General features: G+C 33.5%; 1 protein-coding gene across 20 annotated transcripts in view; it reads left to right on the forward strand.

Annotated features, from left to right (window-relative positions):
- MYCBP2 (MYC binding protein 2) overlaps positions 1 to 21,815 on the forward strand; it is a 253,185-nt gene that overhangs the window by 185,683 nt on the left and 45,687 nt on the right. For 11 of the 20 annotated variants that reach the window (XM_057307879.1, XM_044381881.3, XM_044381882.3 and 8 more), the window contains 4 exons: positions 3,002 to 3,124; positions 5,806 to 5,985; positions 18,808 to 20,451; positions 21,314 to 21,483. In XM_057307879.1, the coding sequence (XP_057163862.1) occupies positions 3,002 to 3,124; positions 5,806 to 5,985; positions 18,808 to 20,451; positions 21,314 to 21,483 (2,117 nt within the window). The remainder of the gene's footprint in view (positions 1 to 3,001; positions 3,125 to 5,805; positions 5,986 to 18,807; positions 20,452 to 21,313; positions 21,484 to 21,815) is intronic. The other 9 variants (XM_044381886.3, XM_026493432.4, XM_048215670.2 and 6 more) reach the window with 2 other exon arrangements.

The raw sequence follows: 21,815 nt of genomic DNA on the forward strand, positions 1-21,815 counted from the left end.
AATTTTTTAAAAATTTGAAACTTCATGAATGACAGAGTGTATTTAAATATATTAATATTGTACATTAAACAATTCTCCTTTTTTCTCCTCACAACAAGCCTGTGTGATAAGTTATATAATCTTCATTTTCAGGTGAGGAAACTAAAGGTCATAGAATTTAAAATAATTTGCCTATGGTTATACAGCTAGATATATGGCACATGTAAGTCCTGAGCCAGAGTCTTCATTCATATTTAAAATGCTGTGCTCATTACACCGTACCACCCTGTGTCAGTAGTCAATGAATAGAATTTGAGAACCTACTCCCTTTCTTGTCTTTACAGACACACTTTTCATAGTCAGAGATGATGTGGTTGTGAAATAATATTCTGAAATGGCATAACTATCCTTCATTTGTTGTGAGAATGAAAAAGGCTTCACTTGATATAAATCAGACGTTTTACAAAATAACCTTCCCATTTATAATATACTTATGTACATACTACATAATTCAGAAATTCGTAAACATTTCCACTATATAGGAAGATCAGCTTTATAGAAGACATAGTTAAATAATACGAGAATAGTTTATGTAACTATCGAAGGATCTTCCTAGCTTAATAATTATTTTAACTGGCAGTATAGCCTAATATAGCCTAATGTGTAAGAGTGGACTTCGGAGCTAGACTCCTAGAGTACAAATACCAGCTCTGCAGCTTTTCAGTAGTGTGACCTTGGCCAGGTTACCTAATATCTCCGTGCTTCAGTTTTCTCATTTACAAGTTCAATGTGAAAGTGAACAAATAACTTAAAGCTAGCAGATGGTAACGTTAGCTGTTCTTAGTAAAATGTTAAAATGCCATCTGTACTAAAGACTGACTTTTAAACGGAGAATTTCATTTCTATATACTTAGAAGGTAGAAGGTTCTTCTTAGATAAAATGCTTCTTAAATTAAATTAGGATATTGTTTCTGTTAAGAAAGATTTCAGCCGTATAAGCAGAAGTTTACATTTCTCTCTGCCATCACTTAATGGTCAGTTGCTCTTTTGATACATACATATTTGATCATAATGTGATTCTTAAATTAACATAAGACCTGGGGTGATCAGGAAAAAAGTGATAAAAAGTTAGTGCCTTAAAAATCACTAAGATTAGTTGGTAATTGTATCCAAATAGTTTGCTCATTGGTATTAGTAAGTAACTGTATCTAATATGGAAATGAGAGGATTTGGCACTATAGCAATTTATATGAGGTAGTATAAGTAAAACAAAATTTTCCTCTTGTTAAAATTCTTTATAGGCCTTTGATATCTGTAAGTAAAGCTAGTCGGCAGAGTTACTGCTTGGTTAAAAACAGACTACATACTTGGTGCTGAGACCATTCTGAGTCTGAGACCACTCTGAGGTTTTAAGAGTGTTGCTGTCTTTCCCATTCAGATTAGTGTTCATGGGTATTTTCCAGAAGAGATACTCCTCTGCTGAAATCTCTCATATGAAGAGTATTGCCTAAGGGGAAGTGCTGGGATTGATTTCTTGGAAAGAGTCTAGAATGCAAGTGAAGGGATAGACGTACAGTACCAGTGGTACGGCAGGATTCTGATTCACAGGGAGGAAGGAAGCACTCCACCACCTTCTTCTAGTTCCATTTTCTCTTTAGTGAGATCTTGACTTTTAAAAAATATACTCAAAATTTCTCATTATTAATTACGTTATTTTGATGGAATAGTTTCTTCTCCTTTTTTACCTTTCATTTGGCAGATTTTATTTTGCCTTTATTTATTTATTTATTTATTTATTTAAAGATTTATTTATTTATTTATTTATTCGACAGAGATAGAGACAGCCAGCGAGAGAGGGAACACAGGGGGAGTGGGAGAGGAAGAAGCAGGCTCACAGTGGAGGAGCCCGACGTGGGGCTCGATCCCAGAATGCCGGGATCACGCCCTGAGCCGAAGGCAGACGCTTAACCGCTGTGCCACCCAGGCGCCCCTATTTTGCCTTTTTTTAAGCTGGCATTTATATAGCTATTGAATTATGGCATTAGTGTTTTTAGTATTATATCATACAGGATCTTATGGCCACTTGATTGATAATAGAGAGTAACTTAGCTTATTAATTATCTTGTAAACCAAATAAAATATTTACCTTTTTTTTCATGAAATAGGAATTCTGATATATTTATTGACTTGAGCATGTATAGCTCTGGCTACATGACTTGGTTTATCAGCCTTTCATTTTGGGGGAAATGGCCTTATATAAAAAGTAAAAATAAGTTGAAAGTTAAATTTTCCACAATTTTTATATTCAGAACTTAAAATATTTTATATATTAGTACTCAAATAGAAAAAAGTACCATATACTTAGACATTTTTAAGAATTTTTATTATTCGAGGGGTGCCTGGGTGGCACAGAGGTTAAGCATCTGCCTTCGGCTCAGGGCGTGATCCCGGCGTTATGGGATCGAGCCCCACATCAGGCTCTTCCGCTATGAGCCTCCTGCTTCCTCTCCCACTCCCCCTGCTTGTGTTCCCTCTCTCGCTGGCTGTCTCTATCTCTGTCGGATAAATAAATAAAATCTTAAAAAAAAAAAAAAGAATTTTTATTATTCGAGTACTCATATACAAAATATTTTGATTTCTGGTTTATAGGGTACCTCTTTTTGTTTTATAAAATACTCTTATATAAATTTGTTACAAATTTGAGTTCCTGGTCCAAAAATATTAGTATCCATTCAGTGATGTATCCATTCAGTGATGTATCCAGCCACAGTAAAAGTAAATTGGCTCCGTAATTATGAGCATATCCAATTTCTAAGTTTCACTGTGTATTTGATAAATGAAAACAAAGATTTGTCATATACTTTGTCAAGTGTCAATGATCTAATTGTTAGACTTATTATTAAATCTAAATGTGAGGTTATTTTAAAATCTAACCATCATAAAATCTTTCTTGGCAACTCTATTCTATGAATAGGGATTGGCACATAAGAAACTAATGTTAGAGCTGTGCCTTTTATTATAGAACAAGTTCTTCTGGATCAGAATTCTCAGACTCCTCCTCCAAGCCCTTTCTCAGTGCAAGCTTTTAATAAAGGAGCAAGTTGCAGCGCCCAAGGATTTGATTATGGACTTGGAAATAATAAAGGTAGGTGTTTGAAAGTGAGTCTTTTACCTACCCAACTTTAATATTTTTTATTACCTTCTCTTTTACCCATTTTTATTGCTATTCACCCACAAAACTTTATTAAAGTTTCCTAGAAAACGTAAAATCAAAATGTTTGCAAAAGTGTTGTTTTTACATTATCATTTTTACCAGTTTTAGTTTACATTTCTAGGAGCTCTTGCTTATTTGCTTATTTTAAAGATACTCACTTGGAATTTACATCATAAAAATTCTGTGACACTATATCTAGTAAAAACTATTGTTTTTATCATCCACTTATTAAGAGTAGTGTTAATGAGCAAAAAAAGAACCTTCCAAAATGATCCTTTTAAAATCAAAACGTTCTAAGTAATATTACACATCAGCCTTATTACATATGTGCGGTTTTGAATGTCTAACCAAGTTATCTTAGTTAATTTAGAATTACATGAAATGAATGCTGTTTTTGGGTTTCATATGTGTAATGAAATCAGAAAGTTGTGAAAAGAAAGAAAAAAAAGCCTTAAGCCAAAGAATATAAAATGTGTGTAGCTGTTTTAGGCTGCAGTATTAGAAGAGACCAGTGTTATGGACAATCCAAACAATAATTATTTCAGAATAATTTGTACTTGAATTTCATCTATAAAATTGTATTTGTATCTAAATTCAGACACATTCCTGTTCTTTTGTATGTACCTGATCCTGACTCCTTTTCTAAATCAGCATATCATCATCAAGCTAGCATATAGTTGGATGATGGGTAGGAGGGAGAAGATAACCTATGTGGAAATAATTTTATTTTAAAATGTTATTTACACTAATTCATAGAATTTGATTTCAAGGAACAAAGACAGTGTCATTAGACCTGACTTGCAGAGCAAGTGAAATAATGAAATAGTCAACAAGATGCAAAATGACATCAATATAGAGGAAATATTCAATTTAAAACAAAACCCACATTTTGTTTGATACCTTTATTGCTTTCCACAAAGTATGCATACAAAGGAAGCCTAGCTACAAGATTTCTTTTTGGCTTTTCCTACTCTGTTATGTTGGTCTATCCTGCGGGCTTGGGATGCCTGCTTGCTTATTTTTGGTAGGTCAGATTTCAACTAACTTGAGCTAGATCTTCATGCTTAAGTAGAGTAAATGCTTGGTGGTGTTTTCTTCATGTCCCTTGCTCTCTCCCATTATCGATTCTTAAATTAAAATTGCAGCATTTACTTAACCACTACTGTGCTTCGTTAATAATCTGTTTTAAAGCCATGTTTAATTCAAATTGTATGCTGTCGGTCAGTCTCTAAAATGTCTAAATTGTACTGGAGCTATCGCTTTAAATCAGTCTTTAAAATATAATTTATTAAAATACCATGGGAATATAAATCAACTTCTAAGAGAAAAACATTGCTGAGAACATTTGTTATTAAGTAGAAATAAAAAGTATTACTCTTTAAAAGTGTAATTCTGCTAATGTTGTTCAGAAATGTCATGTACTTGTTAATAGGCTTTTTAAATATTTAGATGGTGCAAAGGAATATTAAGAAACTCAAATCTAATTAAATATATCTAACCTTTGTTTATGAACTTACCTTTAACAGTAGTTCCCTTTTTCTTTAACTTTTTGTACTGTCCAAGTTCAAGGAATTGTTTTTTTGCAAAGTTCTTTATTCTTAATTCTATAAAATTCTTCATAATCTCTAAAATCCTTTCTGTAATGTACAGCCTAAGTTTTTGAAAAGTAGCTGTGTACACAGTTCTTTCCATTTAAGTCTTTTCCTTCTTGCTGCTTCATTTAAAATTTGCACTTAAAAAACTTTATTATATTTAGGGAATGTGGCTGGAAAGGTACTGTTTTCCAGTTTGTGCATCAACTAGTCTAGATATGTTTTTTCTTCCTCTCTTTTTCAGCATCATGTAAACTATTTAATATACATAATCTTGTAAAGAAGGAGCTAAGGACCATCCATCTAATTATGTTGTTCCATATTTTTAAAAATATTTATGTGTTGAAGTCCTTTGTATTTTAAGGAAAAATGTCAGAACTCATATTTGAGATATTATTCAAATTAGATAGCTCATACTCCTTTCTATCTTCTATATCTTACAGATTTTTATATTACCCATCCAAGCAAAGGAGTTCACGCTTCAAGAAGTATAATTTCTTTGGCGGGAACAACCTTAAAAAAAAAAGGAAATGTTAATTTGTTAACTAAATTTAAATATATTACTACGCTAATAACATGCTTTGCCTCCCTTCAATTCTACATTTACTTAAAAACCTTTTCATATTTGCTTATTTTCTGCATGAAGTGTACTGCATATGAGGCAGGTTTATTTAGTCATTTGTTAGGTATTATGTAGAAGACATTGTTTACTTAGATCTTCATTTACACTTGTATGATATTGAGTCACTTATCTATCAGAGATTGTTCATGGACTCTGAATTCTCCCATGCTGCTGCTCAATGTTGTATATGAATTTACTTGAATTTGTTTTTGTAGGTGGGCTGTTAAATAAGATTATTAAAACAACATGCAACATTTGGTCCCTAACTTGAGGATAACAAGCTTGAGGACCACTCATTTCTGAATTGGCATAGTTTTATTTAGTGTTTAATTTTATCTGAATGTCATAAAGCACCATATTCTTTGCCATTTTGGATGTTAATTAATAACAAGTTGTAGTTTTGACTGTTTTGCCCACTGCAGGTGACCAACTGAGTGCCATATTGAATTCCATTCAGTCACGGCCCAATCTCCCAGCTCCTTCCATCTTTGATCAAGCTGCAAAACCTCCCTCTTCCCTAGTCCACAGCCCATTTGTGTTCGGACAGCCCCTTTCCTTCCAGCAGCCTCAGCTTCAGAGTAAGTCTGTCAGCCTTACCTGCCTCATCAAGCCATTTCTGAAGCTTTGTTCTGAGTTATCAGTTACTAATTATTTATCAACTCACTTGACTGGTTTTATTTAATGAGGGTGTTATCCCTTCCCACATTTTTGAAGCATTTAAGCTATTCTGAGCTAAGACATTCAGCAGCTAAGACATTTGTTTTTTAATCACACATTTTTTATTAAGTATAGTTATTGAAGTATGGCTATTATGCTCTCTATTCTAATTCCAGCATAAGCAAATACATACAATAAAGCATGTTAAGAAAAACGTATTTTAAGTTTTTCTTTTACAGTATGCATGACTATGCTAAGCATCAGCTATAGAGATAACTTTCATTGTTTTACACTGGATCTTTATTACTTAGAGATGTCCCAAGAGAATAAACCTATTTCGCTGTCCTAGTGGGTAGAGGAGAGGTCGTACTGGGCCGGTTTGTTTGTTTCTTTTAAGTGAATTTGGTACCTGTGAAATGTATAGAAACTTTAGGTTTTCAGATTTTCTCAAATTGTTTCTTCTCTTGCTTTTTATTTTTTTGTTGTTTTTCTTGTTCCTAGTATGTTAAAGCGATCATTTGATTTTTAGCTCTGCCTTCTAGGATTGCTCTTGCCCTTCATCCAGGATAGTAACTCACATTGGTCTGGTAAATAGACACAAACAAATTACACTTAACGGAATGTTCTTTTTCCTTAATAACCTCCTGAGGCTTCCTCATAAACTTCTCAAAGCTTTGGCCTTCAGTTCATAGTTTATCAGCTATACGATATATAGACACACTCACTGAATGAGATAGTTTATGAAAGCCCCAGCTCATGCGAATGATGTGACTCGTTATGATATTATTATCTATGTTAGAGTATACAGAAGTATAAATCTTTCTGGGCTTATACTATACATTAGACAAGTTTAATGAAATTAAGTAGCTTGGAAATATAAGTAATAACAATTTCTAGCCAGTCATTTTCTTTATATATGTATAATAGTCACTTGATTGTCTCTTAAAAGAAGAATTTCAAGGAAATATAATAGTGTCATGTGTGTGAAATAGTCTTTTCCTTCCTTTGTAAGCTCTATAGAAGAAGGAAAGAGAAGTGACAACTTACTCATTTTATGGAGCAACAATTTTTTTTACGTTTGTATGTGCCCAGATTACAGGAAGGTTGAAAGGTAAAGACAAGGGAAAAAACAAAAAGGAAAAAAATCATTAGGCAGAAAATCCATATTAGAGATAAAATTTTAAACAAGAAAATACCCTGATAATGTCATATCAGCAGCAGACAAGAGAAAAAGTAAGGATATTTTTGTTCTACCCGAGGGGCCATTGCAAGTCTTCTCAAAAAAAGTGTAATTATTGTTTTTGCTTTACCAAATTTTATAATAAAATATTTCAAAATATAAGGACCATAATAAAATCAGATTTGTCTCTCCCAGAGGATAATAAGTTTCCCACTGACATATCAAAATAATTTTATGCCTCTTGCATCTAGGTGTTATCAGTACCACTTCTTCCTTCACCATCTTGGAGCAAATTTGAAATCATGGCCTAGACATATCACAGTTAACCAGTTTTCTGAATCATTGCTTGCATTTACTCCAACAACAGGAATTACTTAAATCTTTCTTCTAAACCTCTTTGTCTCATTAGAATATCACTGAAGTTTGACTTCTAAATTCCAGAAACCAGAATTCTTAATTTTTAGCGTGACTAAAAACATTAGGAAATCTAAAAATAGTTTTAATGTTTTAGAAATAAATTAGAATGCCCTTAACCACATCATATTAAGAAAATTAAATATAATAGAGTGCTTATTGTTAAGACTACCTGAATAGGGTATTCTTTCCTGAACATCACTGCTATCCATCACAGCAGTAGCTCATCTAGCTTTAGAAGATGGCTACATACTGACTTTCCCATTACTAATTAGTAAAATGAGAATCATTTTTTGCCTTATATCTTTATGATACTAAAATAAAACATGTATAGAAGACTATATTTACTAATTTTTGTTTATACTGATAGTCACCACTATGTACTAAGCACTGTATTTAAGCACTTTAATACATCCTTATTTAAGATAATGTCCCCATCTTACAAATAAGGAAACAGAAGCTTAGGATACATGTTTTTTCCTAGAAACACATACAGTAAAGTGGTCGTACTGGGCCGGTTTGTTTGTTTCTTTTTAAGTGAATTTGGTATAGCCAGAATGTGAGGCCGGTCCTCCTGACTACAGGGGCCATGGTTGAAATATTCACCTTTGTGTACCGATAAGGAATGCTGCCAAAACTGGCCTTTAATTGTGTGTGTGTGTGTGTGTGTGTGTGTGTGTGTGTATGTGTGTGTGTGTGTGTGTGTGTGTGTGTGTGTGTGTTTAAGATTTATTTATTTATTTAAGAGAGAGCAAGAGGGGTCGGGGGTTGCAGAAGGAGAGAGAAACTCAGACTCCATGCTGAGTGTGGAGCCTGATGCAGGGCTCGATCTCACAACCCTGAGATCATGACCTGAGCCTAAACCAAGAGTCAGTTGCTTTAACCAGCTGTGCCACCCAGGTGCTCCAATATGTGTTTTTAAAATTTCTGACTACATTTGTTTTATCATCTAGAGTATTAGTTTTGTTTGGGTTGGTTATTTTTTCTTTATAGTTTAATTTTAAGAATGCAGAATAGTTGGAAAGGAAAAAAAGATTTCCTAAATGTTATAACTCAGGTTCCCAGTTAAGTAGACAAGCTCTACGTGGACACACATAAACTGCCTTGCACATTAACTTTACCTAGAATTTCTGTGAGTGTTATTATCAGTAATTCTTTAGGTTGTTTTGTTCCTGAGGCATAGTTTTTTACTGATCTTTGGAATTGGTATTTATTCTGGTACATTAATTTGGTAAATTTTTTTTTGAAATTAACAAAATTATATATACAGAAATTATTTCAACTGTTACTGTAGTGAAATAGAATAATTACAGGAATAAAATTATAATTTTCCTTTGTCTTATGTGTGGATAGGCATGAGGGAGAGAGAAAAGTGTGCATATAAGCTTTTTCTTTAGTGTTCTATAATTTACTTCTTTATTTTAAATTATTTATGTAGTTTTTAGAATTGGTAAGCAATTTTGCAGTGAGGTTCTAGTGAACTGAGGTGGAGAATGAGATCTCTGCCTGCTTTTCTTTTCTGTTTTCACTGTCTTTACTCATTCCTTTTGAAAGCATCATTTTCTGTTCCATAGCCCCTGACCATCTTACACAGCACAGGCAGTGAAGGAATATTTATTGACCGTTAATGCCTCAGATGGTCTCTTTCTTCAGTGTAATCCATGAATTTAAGATCATGTATTTCTTACTGTTTTATGCTAGATATTCCAGTATTTACTCAGAGTACATCTTCAAAGAAGAGGAAGAATATTTCAGTACTAATTAAAACTGCTATAATATGACAAGATGATGTCTAATATACTGAGTTATGATAATTCTGAGTTTATACTTAAACACAATCCTCCAACTGAGAAACTATTCCAAATGACTGTGTTTAACATAGGCATTTTATATCTACTGTACAGGATGATACGTAGTTTGTTTTTATTTTTCTTGTAGAAAAAATGATAATGAAGGCAATTTACATTCTCCCAGACATTTTAAACATGCAACATATGTTACTTTGTTATTATTTGTTATATTATCTGTTATTTTGACAGGACTTTCAAGCCCAGATAGGAAACCTCAAGGTTACCTTGCAACAAGAGTTTTTCTATTACACCTGTATGTCACGTTCTTAAATGAGACCAAAATTTGCTAAATATGACTGAAAAGGTCCACTTGAGTATCGGCATGCATATTTATTTATATTTGAGAATACTAATATATACTAACGCACTGTGTTTATTTAGCTTATAGAGATAAAGTGATGGAAAGACTTAAAACACAAATTTCCCCTCCAGCCATTTACTAGCTTTATTTAGTTAGGTTACTTGACACATCTGAGCCCTGTTTACCCCGTCCATAAAGTGGGGTTTCCAATAAATGTTATCTGCTGATACCATTATTGCCTTTTGAGCGAGCACTTAACATCTCTTATGTCAAGGTAGACTGGAAGAAATCACAGCCTAAGAGAGAGCAGTTTTATTCTCAGTGTGGAAGGAGTGGCAAGAAAGAATTTGGAAAGGAACAATTGAGGTTTCCTAGCTACTCCTCATTGTACATTTTACAGCATAACTTTATTATTTGTCTTGAGATTGATTCTTCATATAGTAACACTATTTTCAGATATTACTATGAATGTTAGTGTATAAAAGCCAGCCTTGTTTCCAAGACTGAGAGGTCCTTTCTATCCTGGATTGTAATCATACCACAAAATTTGTCCTTTGCTTACCTGCCTACCGTGAAGGTGTGGCTCGGATGGAACCTTGGATTTATATCGTGCCTGCTCTTTTCTTCTTTCTTCAAACATAGGTATCTTCTCTAAAAGCCTTTTTGTTTTGGTTTCGGTTTTAGCTGTCTTTGTGCTTCATAGGTTGTATCCTTCTGAAAACAAGACATGGTTATCATGAGCCTGAACAAAGTGACTGATTTCTCTGATCGATAGTTACCATTTTTTGCTTTGCAACCAATAAGTTTGTGGAGAGCCAGCCCTCTTGTGCCTCACATCATTGCTTAAGGGGGACTATTTAACCATTTCATGGAGCTTTTTGAAGTTATTCTTTCTAAGGCCCAGGATACATACACATCAGATTTTGCTCAGAATTCTCCTATCTCGGCCATCAGAAACTCTGAAATGATACGCTTTTCCCTAATGTTCTATCCCTTAACCAGAATTACTTGAAATTTACTGTGTATTCAGTAATATGCTCTAAGTGTGTTTTATGCAGGTGCAGTTATGTCTAGAAGTTATTTAGAGACACATTTTGTTTTGGGGATTATCCACCTTACAGATTTTCATCCACCTTCTAACTCTCTTATCTCTAGGTTAATGTTATATTCTAATGAAAAGCCTGTTTCTGTTTTATCCTTCTGTTGGAAATTTTGTTCTAGCTTTCATTATTTTATAATTCATTTAGTATACTAACATTTATGTGAATAAATTTTATTTCCTATTACATATCTTAAGCTTCTTTAGCATTTACGTAATTCAGCTTTTTTCCTGATACATTTACCAGGATTCTGGATTTACCGATCATGCGGTGATATCGCATCTAAAGCTGTCAGTCCTGCTAGCTAAGAGTATCTCATTATTACTATCACCTTATTTTAAATCCTCCAAACTATTAATAGACGAAAGTGGGAATAATTATTATACTTAATTATACTAATTTTTTTTATCTCCATATTGTTCAGTTACTCACATCTTCTGAACAGGATGAATGTTTAATTTATATATTGTCTCAAGTACCAATAAATGAGGTTTTTTATATTTTTAAAAATAGATAATTTAAAAATAATTTCCAGAATATCAAGTTAGACTTAACCATTTACTGCGTATGGAAGGCATCTATATTGTCAAAAATATCTGAAGTTCTATTCAGAGCAGAATACAACTGTACAGTACTGAGATTTAAATCAGGTGAAGAAAGTCAGGAACACTGTCCCTGTCATTCTACCATAAGCTCAATGAAATTTTATGATCATTGCTTGTGAAGGTCTCTAAAATTAGGTTTCTTTCTTATATTTTAAAATATATATATACACACACATCAACGTAGGTATGTATAAGAATGGACAGAATACAGTGAAAATTTGAGCATTGTCATAGATTTATTTATAAAACTTCCTCAAATTCTTCCAAGTATCTATGTTAAGATTACATTTAGTAATTTTCCTGAGACTATAAAATCCAATCCAGATCTCTTTAAGATTGAGAACTAGAAGAGAAGCAAAAGTAGATGCTGAAGATTATTTCTGCCAGTTATTTGTAGCCTCCAGTAAGATGTTCTGTGGAAAAAATTCCATCAGTATTACTTCCCCTGTCTGAGTATCAGGGATAGTGAGATAGGCGATGTGATTAGACAGCTGACCTCTTAGATATAATGTATCTGTAGCATAGTGTCCTTTCTCATATTCCATTTAACATTTCTGATCATTGCTTAATTGTTGACTTAACAACAAAAAGGAGTATATGCCGCTTTTTAAATCCCAGAACTGCAGTTTTGTATGCTGCCACCAGATGGTGACATATTCTTTGATTCTTCCAGTTTCTGTTCCCAGTTACAAGGTCAAGGTTCTCATTTTAACAACAAAACCACAGTTTGTCCTTGTTAAACTGAAATTTGGATTTACCAGATTTTTTTAAGTATAGTTTACAGTGAACTCAAAGTTGCTGTGATCAGAAAATGAACTAAGTTCCCCAGGGAATTTAATAGTTGGGATCCAAAACAAAGAACAAAGAATAAATGACGCATAAAGAACTGTATTGTTAATAAAGGAATATTTAAACCAAACGCACAACGCTGACTTCAAATGAGTACTGGAGAAAAATACCGTTTTTTATATTTTTTTTTAATACTCTCTTTAGTGAACTATATGTTACACCCACAATAATCAGAATTCCACAGAGGCAAATTTAATAATTGGTTGTTTTGCCCATAAAGTGAGATTTTTAAAAAAGAACATGATTGTTTAGTTTCCAACAAATTGCCTGAAAATTAATTTACTTTTTTTTCTTTTGTGCACCGATATCAATGTATGTCTTAAGGATTGTTTCTCTTTTTAAATTGAAAAATACGAATCTTTTAAAAAGTTAACTATATCAAACTATGTTCAAATATGAGCAAATTTTGTAAAAATTAAATGCACAGAACAAGTGTTATGCGTAGTCATAGCTTAATTTCTTTAGGCATTTAAAACTTTCAAAAAATGTTTTTTCTTATTCACTGTGAATCATAACTAGGAATTCAATCTCTCTAGGCTTTGTAACATATTGAAAAGACTTCAAATCTGTTCTGGCTTCAAAACCTCTTCCAGGAGTTTGTCCTTAAACCTCTAACATCTTACCCTATAAATTGCCTTGTTTTTCACATTTATAAAGTTTACGGATGCTTCCAATTAAGATAGTTTTTAAATAGCAGAAGAATTCCTTTTGCAGTGCTTGGTACCTTTGAGGTTTTATAGATTTCAAAAAGAAGGTTGCTCAAAAACAAATTTTAAGATTTTTTTTAACTTAGGTGAAGATGTTTTGAGGGCATGTATGTCCCGTCCGTCTATGCGCTCCTACCTTTCTCTCTTGAACCACTGCAAGGTATCCTTGCAGTCATCCTTATTCACGGAAATTACTCTCGTCACTTTTGTTCATCAGTGCTAAGATCTCGTGACAGAGTTGATCCCTCTTTTTTTCCCTGAAATACCTTCTGCTGGATATTTCCTACCTCATTGACTGTTCATTTCTCTTTTCTGCATCCTCCTCTGTTCTGTCTTCCTAGGAGCGTCCCAGGGCTTTGTCTCTTCTGGACCCCACTCCCTAACTGGTCCTCTCCAGCCACGCATGGAATGTCATTCAGCATCTGTATGCTTGTGGCTCCCAAGTTCATCACCACTTGATCTAGTATATATTTGCTTGTTGCCTCTCCTTTGACCTGAAAATAAACTCCATCAGAGCATGGACTTTATTTCTGTTTATCGTTTTATCTTCAATTCCTAGGACAGTGTCTGACACGTAATGCATAATCAGTACCTTGCATGGAATGACTTCTTGGCTTATGAGTAGTTCATCTTTAATCTTGGCCACACTAATAAGTCGGTCAACTATTACTTTTTCTGTTTTGAGAAAAGTGCATGTTGTATCCAGTTTTTTATTTCAATAACAAGAAAGTTATCTCCTTACTACCTGCATTTATTTTAGCTCAGCTGATTACATTTATTTTCATCACTGGGAGTTAAAATTTTAAATAAAATGGATTGTTTTTCAGATTTAGATAGAGGGTTTTTTTAAGATACTACTCTTAAAAGACTACAATTTAGAGGTTCTATTAATTATTTGGAAAAAAATATAATTTTAAGTACTTCATTTTCTGCATGGTAAATCATTAATGTGTCTAACATTTTTCAGTGACTTGTAAATTTCCTTTGCTTTGTTTGTGTTGCAAAACTTTTTATAAACAAAATTTGGTATCTCAGTAATAGGCTCTACAGAAAAAATACTAAATATTGGGAGTAGCACTAACATTTCCCACCAAAGGTGGACTCAGAAAAGTAGTCAACCCTAAATGTTTCCATACACACTGGAAAAATCATAGTCATGTGTCCATACAGAAAACTAGGTGACAGTAGCTATGATAAACTGTAAGTAATATTTCTGTATCTCGTGCTATTTACAAAAGAAAAAAATTTACTTATAAACTTTTATTTTATAAGTAAATGAGCACCAAAGAAAAGAAAACTGAGTTAAAGAAATATTAGTCTAAAAAGGAATGTTCAAATTTGGTTTATGAGAGCAATGAGCCTTACTTAACTTTAAATGCATATGGAGCTATCTTTATTAATTTAAATCAATTTGACCTTTGTTTTCCATTTTAATTTTAGAGATATATAAACCTGTTGGAAAATTTAGCAAAATATAAACTTTTTACTAAGGTGATTGTGCATACCATTTGAAATGCTTTGTTTCTGCTTGTGTTCTCTGCTGAATTTTTTTTTCCATTGAATCTGTGCTGCTTCTTTGCCAATGTTTTCCACTATAGAATCTCCATCTCACAACCTTGCTTCTCGCGAGCGCATTTACAAAACTTATGGTGTAGCTGGGCCTGCCTCTGCTCTCTCATCTCTGTCTCACAAACTCAAGGGTGGGTATGCGTGCATTCACGGATGGGCCATTCGTAGTGAACATAGAAGGTTTCAATAAAGTTTTATTAGTTCACCTCAGTCATTTCCATCCCATTCCATTTTTTAAGATTAAAGTTTATCATTTTATTTAAAATATGATATTTTGGGGTAATTTGTGTTGTATATATTCAATATTATATTATTAATTATCCTAATTGATATGCATGTTTATTATATTTATAGGTTAAATATTACCTTTACTTAATTTCAAACCTATATAAGGTCTTAAAAAACAAAATAGGTATATAGAAAGAAGTGCCCGATTTGGGGAGTTGTAAAGTCAATGTTACCAGAACAAGATGGTATATATGTGTGAGGCATAAAACACATTGTGATCTCTAAGAACATAGTATCTCGTGTGACAGGTTTAGTCTTAAACTTATTTTTCTGCTATGAATGTTAAATCATTTTCCTGTTTTAGTTTCTTATGAAAAATGCTTTGATAATTAAGTTGAAATTTTTTAGTTTAACTTAATTTATCAGGATAGATAGACATGTGTGGATACATAGGTCTAAACCTACATGGCCCGTCTGGCATTGAGTCTTCCTTATAGCATTTTCTTAGTTACTTAGTTTTAATATTTTAAATTTAGAAACATTCAAACTACTATGACCACTGATAAAATTTCAGACAGTTTAAAAATACGCTTTTGGTCTTTTACAAGACTATAGATGCCTACTCATTTTTTTTTTTTTTGTCTTAAAGTAATAATTAAACTTAAAATCCCGTTTTTTAAGAAAATTTTATCAAGTTATTTTTGTACCAGTGGTTAACATATTGCATAAGGTTTTCAAGTAACTTTCCCTTTTCTTAGAAATCGGTGAAACGTTTTTACATTTCTCCTTTTTGCAGTTGACAGTGATACTATATATTCCTATAGGATAATAAATAGTATTGTAGAACCGGATCTCTACAGTATATAGTGTTGTGTAACCTGATACATAGTATGGCATAGCACAATATAGTATTATATTCTGGCATGTTAATTATAGTGTAGTATCACACAACCTGATGATTTATGATTTTTGCATGAAAAAAATGATACAGGTCATTAATGAATGAATATGTAACATTTAATGTGTTTACTAATTTGTTTGAATGTACTAAATTTGCATCTTGCCCTGTATAATTTTTTCTTCAGAATTCCATTGAGGTAGACAATTTTTGCCTACTATCACTTAAACTTACATATGATAGATATAATCATTAAGCTAAATTAAGTGATGAATGTGAAAGTATTATGTGTGCTCTAAATATTTTATATTTATTGATATTTCAAGCAGCTACAACACGACAGTTTTTCCTAATTCTTACTACATGCTTCAAAACTTTTTAAACCCAAATGAAGAAGGTAAATGTCAGTTAGTTAGCACATGGGTCATACTTAACAAACATGACACTCTTTTTTAAAAAATATATGAAATATATAAATTTTTCAAAAGGATTTGTTTATCATTTGGCAATTAACAGTTCAGGAAGAAATAATTCTGCATTATATATATACTTGGACTCCCAAAAGGTATTCAGCTGTGACCACTTACAGATCTCAAGAAAATATTCTCCACTGTTAGAGGAAAAGAAATGAAGTATACAGGCGCCTGTACTCTTTAACCCTCTCTATGTAGCAAACGTTTTTTGCTAGCACATGACAGGTGGTGTTCCTGATATTTGTAAGAGTCCATTGTTCAGACTACCACAGAGATTTCCCTTTATGAGGAATTACGCACCATTGATTTAGAAAGCAAACCCGTTTCGATTCATGAATTGATCTCTTAGAGAAAGGACTGGCAAACATGAAAGATTTACTGTTTACTTATTTGTCTAGTTTTACTGTTACATATCATTCAGCTTCTGAAATAAATGTGATGATGAAAGCACTTCCAGCTGTCAGATTAGTTAACAAAAAAAACTAGTACTCCAAACATCACACATTGAAAATTAGTGGAAAGGACTAGACTGATATTTAATTCTACCAAATACAGTTTATTTATTTAAAGAATTTGCTGGGATCTATTACTAGATTAATTAGATGAGCAACAGTTTGTTAAACTACTTTTGTACAGTTTGAGAGCACTTATTTATCAAGATTTTACATCTTTTTATCTGTGCTCTACCAAGGCAGCATCAGTATCTAGAATTTTTTTTTTTTTATTGTGATTTTTTTTTCACCACTTTTCCCTTAAATCAGCCTGGTCTCTTATACTATTTTTATGCAAAGAACACATACTACATATTCTAAATGAAATTCATGATAGAATGATAAAGAACTGTAGAAACTGAAGAGCATTATATTTGGTATATTTTACTCATTCAAAGAATGAGAATAATTATTCTGAACACTGGCATGTTGCAGTTAAAATAACTGTTCCATTCATGAATATGCTCTAGAGAGGCTATTCGCCATCCTTCATTATTTTACTACAGAATTACAAGACTTGTAAGCATCTGACCCTTACACTATAGTGGCTACAGTTACCTCTGCCCTGTGGCCTTGGGAGTCATAATTATAAAGTGGATTTTCAGGGAAACTGAAATTTGGGAATAGCAGGAGAAAAAAATTATTTATTGAGCACATACTATATTCCAGAACCTATTCTTGACATTATATCAATGAAGAGTAACAGACCAAAATACCAGTCCTTATGGACCTTCCATTAGGAGGGCAGATTCTATGGCAATGCTGTCTTGACTTGCAGACAACTAGAGTGTTGACTATAAACACCTGTGTACACTTGCACATGTGCACATACACACACAAGCCAGCCAAAAAACATTTCCGTACGTTATCCAAATTAGTTTGCATCCCTTTTCCAAAAGAGAGAGAAAGAGAGAGAAATACCTGCAATATAACCAATTAAGAGATCCATCTCAATTTACCACATACCCTTTTTCAAAAAATATAAATACTTCTACCAAGGTTTGTGGGTTTTCAGTCTTTAATACCACCTGAATCACTTTGATCAGATTGCTTTTCTCCTGACAACTAATATTATATGCATTAAAGGTAGAAGTTTTTATTTTAGGGAAGAAAGGTGATGTCGTAGGTTGACCCCTTATTGGTGACAAAGACAGCCTGGCTCTAATGCCTCAAAGGAAAGCATGAGGAAGGAGAGGCCCTGCATGAGGGCCAGGATGCCAAAAACACATGGTGTCCCTGTAGAACTATCTAGTGCTCTGCCTGGGAAAGGGAGACATTTTTTATCCTTTTTTTCTGTTATTTTCCTGACTCTTAATTTCAGGGCCCCATGTTTCAGACTTATACTACTAATTCTGTGAGTCCCACCATTTTTTTTTAAGAGGACACAAGCTCTAAGTTCTAACCAGCTAAACTTAATGAACTAAATAAACTTTTAGAATACACTCTGTTTATAAACAATACACTGTCTGAATTACATGTAATTAAATAACTTTCGGGCACTCATATATTAATTATAAATTCTAATCCAATCATTAGAGTGTTTCCTAAGCAGCTCTTTATCAGCATAATTATATGTATTTGTGTACTTGAAAATAGTAAACATATCTATATATAAATTCAGTTTCCTAATTCAGTAAGATCTGTACCATTACCCTAATAGGGATGTGAAATTTAGCTTCAACTACCTTATATTTTAAAATCTGTAGGTTTTCCTGATTTCTTATTCCCAAAAAAAAAAAAATTGTTCTGGTTTTTCTTTCTAGTCTGTCCCTAAATTTAAATTCTAATTAATAATAGTGCTAGGGCTGAGATTCAGAGATCATGGATAATTCATACTGATGCATAGGTATTATTTGTTCAGTCTGTTGTGCATCCATGAAAACAGTTTTTGGTGGAAATGGTTGTATAATGATGCAATAGAAATTTTACGAGAAATATTTCCGTTTTCCTTTATTCTTCAAGCATTCTTGTCTATGACAATATAAAATTTTTAGCTGTTTTTATTCAGTATTTAGTGGCTATATTGTCAGTAAGTTATAGTTTTATTAACAAGTTTCACTATGAAATGGACCATACAGGTGACCGAGGAACTATCTCAACATCTTCTAGACCAGTCTCTACATCAGGAAAATCAGAACTGTCCTCTAAACACAGCAGATCACTTAAACCTGATGGACGTATGAGCAGGACTACTGTTGATCAGAAGAAGCCAAGGGGTACAGAAGGCTTATCAGCTAGTGAATCCCTTATGTTGAAATCTGATGCTGCAAAATTGAGGTCAGACTCTCATAGTAGGTCCTTGTCCCCCAACCATAACACCTTGCAGACACTAAAATCTGATGGGAGGATGTCTTCTAGCTTTAGAGCTGAATCCCCAGGACCAGGTTCTCGGTCATCATCTCCTAAGCCAAAGACTCTCCCAGCCAATAGGTCTAGCCCATCTGGTGCTAGTTCTCCACGCTCCTCCTCACCACATGATAAAAATCTACCTCAGAAAAGCACTGCTCCTGTTAAAACTAAACTTGATCCTCCTCGAGAACGTTCCAAATCAGACTCTTACACACTTGACCCAGATACGCTACGCAAGAAGAAAATGCCCCTCACAGAACCATTAAGAGGACGATCAACATCACCAAAACCAAAACCGGTACCAAAGGATTCTAAAGATTCCCCTGGATCCGAAAATAGAGCTCCTTCTCCCCATGTGGTACAAGAAAACCTTCACAGTGAAGTGGTAGAGGTCTGCACTTCAAGTACTTTAAAAACAAATAGTCTAACAGATAGCACCTGTGATGAAAGCAGTGAATTTAAGAGTGTGGATGAAAGTTCCAATAAAGTTCATTTCAGCATAGGAAAAGCACCACTGAAAGATGAACAGGAAATGAGAGCATCCCCCAAAATAAGTAGAAAGTGTGCTAACAGGCACACCAGGCCCAAAAAGGAAAAATCTAGCTTTCTCTTTAAAGGAGATGGCTCCAAACCTTTAGAGCCAGCCAAGCAGGCCATGTCTCCTTCCGTGGCTGAGTGTGCCAGAGCAGTCTTTGCCTCCTTCCTGTGGCATGAAGGCATAGTACATGATGCAATGGCCTGTTCTTCCTTCTTAAAATTTAATCCTGAACTTTCCAAAGAACATGCTCCTATAAGAAATAGTTTAAATAGCCAACAGCCTACAGAAGAAAAGGAAACCAAATTAAAAAATAGACATTCATTGGAGATATCATCTGCACTGAATATGTTTAATATTGCACCTCATGGGCCAGATATATCTAAAATGGGTAGTATCAACAAAAATAAGGTGTTGTCTATGCTTAAAGAACCACCTCTGCATGAAAAATGTGAGGATGGGAAAACCGAAGCCACGTTCGAAATGTCCATGCACCACCCGATGAAGTCCAAATCTCCTCTTCCCTTAACTTTACAACATTTAGTGGCTTTTTGGGAAGACATCTCTTTGGCTACTATCAAAGCAGCTTCCCAGAATATGATTTTCCCAAGTCCCGGTTCTTGTGCAGTCCTTAAAAAGAAAGAGTGTGAAAAAGAGAACAAGAAGGCCAAAAAAGACAAAAAGAAAAAGGAAAAGACAGAAGTTCGACCCAGGGGTAATTTGTTTGGTGAAATGGCCCAGCTGGCAGTGGGAGGACCAGAGAAAGATACCATCTGTGAGCTGTGTGGAGAATCCCATCCATACCCAGTGACCTATCACATGCGACAGGCTCACCCAGGTAACCAATATTATTAAATCTATAGGTACTTTGTGTAAAAAAAAAAAAATGAACTAAGTAAGTCACTTCTAACTTGAGCTGCTCTATGAATTATGTTAAAGTAAAGGCAAACTATTTAAAGTGCATCAGTATCAGTTTTGTGGAAAATAGGTAAAGAAATTCTGATAGCATGGTGGTAAGGCAATTTAGTACAATGGCATCTTAATGGATCACATTCTGAAGTACTATTTATTTTTTAAATGTTTTATGTGTTACCCAAATGGTGTTGTTAAGTTGTCTAACACAACAGAAATAATGGCATGGCCATTTTAATGTTTTCCTGTTAAAAATTGCAATTTAAATTAGACTATACTGATTTCCTTGGTCATTTTCTGGTGAAACTCATCTCAGCTATTTAATCAGAAGATTGTATTTTAGATAAATGTAAGGATTTCTATAACAATTGGTAAGTATTCCAAAATTCACCCGTCATGAATTTGGTTAAATTTTTTTTTCTTTCTACATATTAAACCTGAAATGTTTTGTAAAATACATGATTCCTTCAAATATATCATTCTTACAGAATATTTTGTCCAATCTTCTTGGCATATGTCAGTAAACCTGAATGTACCCCCATCTTAAATTTCTTTTTTTTTTCTAGCTGTGTAGAGTATCTCCAATATTTTAGGCATCATTCAATTGATTATTTTTTTGGCCAAGTGTGCTATTTTTCTGATGCAGTTAATAGCCTGAAAAAAAAAAAAAGTCAGATACTTGCTCTAGTATTTTGCTTACCTTGCAAAGGTAAATTGCCATTCATGTATAAGTGTCAAGAATCAGATTGTTAAGGACACTTCAAGTGTATTTTTGCTCTTGTTTCAAGGTTGTGGCCGATATGCTGGTGGACAAGGTTACAATAGCATTGGGCACTTTTGTGGAGGATGGGCTGGTAACTGTGGTGATGGTGGCATAGGAGGAAGCACTTGGTATCTGGTATGTGATCGCTGTAGAGAAAAATACCTCCGTGAGAAACAGGCTGCTGCAAGGGAGAAGGTATTTTTATTCTGTTCTGGCTGTACTGTTAATGATAAGAATAAATCTTATACAGATCCCTTTTTATCATCATACAGTATCAGATAACTCCACAGAATTGATATTCAAGATCAGCTTTTATAATAGGAATGATATACAAATTTAATATTTGTACCAACTTAGTTATTTTTAATTATAAAAATAAATTTATCTTGGGATAATACAAGACAACTAACCTGTGGCACATACGCCTTACTGACAAATGTTTACTATGTAATTCTTTATTTTTATGATGTACTACTCTACACATGTACATAGCTTTCCCTCTTCACCTTTATCTCTCTGAACTCTCC

The sequence above is a fragment of the Ursus arctos genome, unplaced genomic scaffold (assembly GCF_023065955.2).
Source record: "Ursus arctos isolate Adak ecotype North America unplaced genomic scaffold, UrsArc2.0 scaffold_10, whole genome shotgun sequence".
Taxonomy (NCBI): Eukaryota; Metazoa; Chordata; class Mammalia; order Carnivora; family Ursidae; genus Ursus; species Ursus arctos.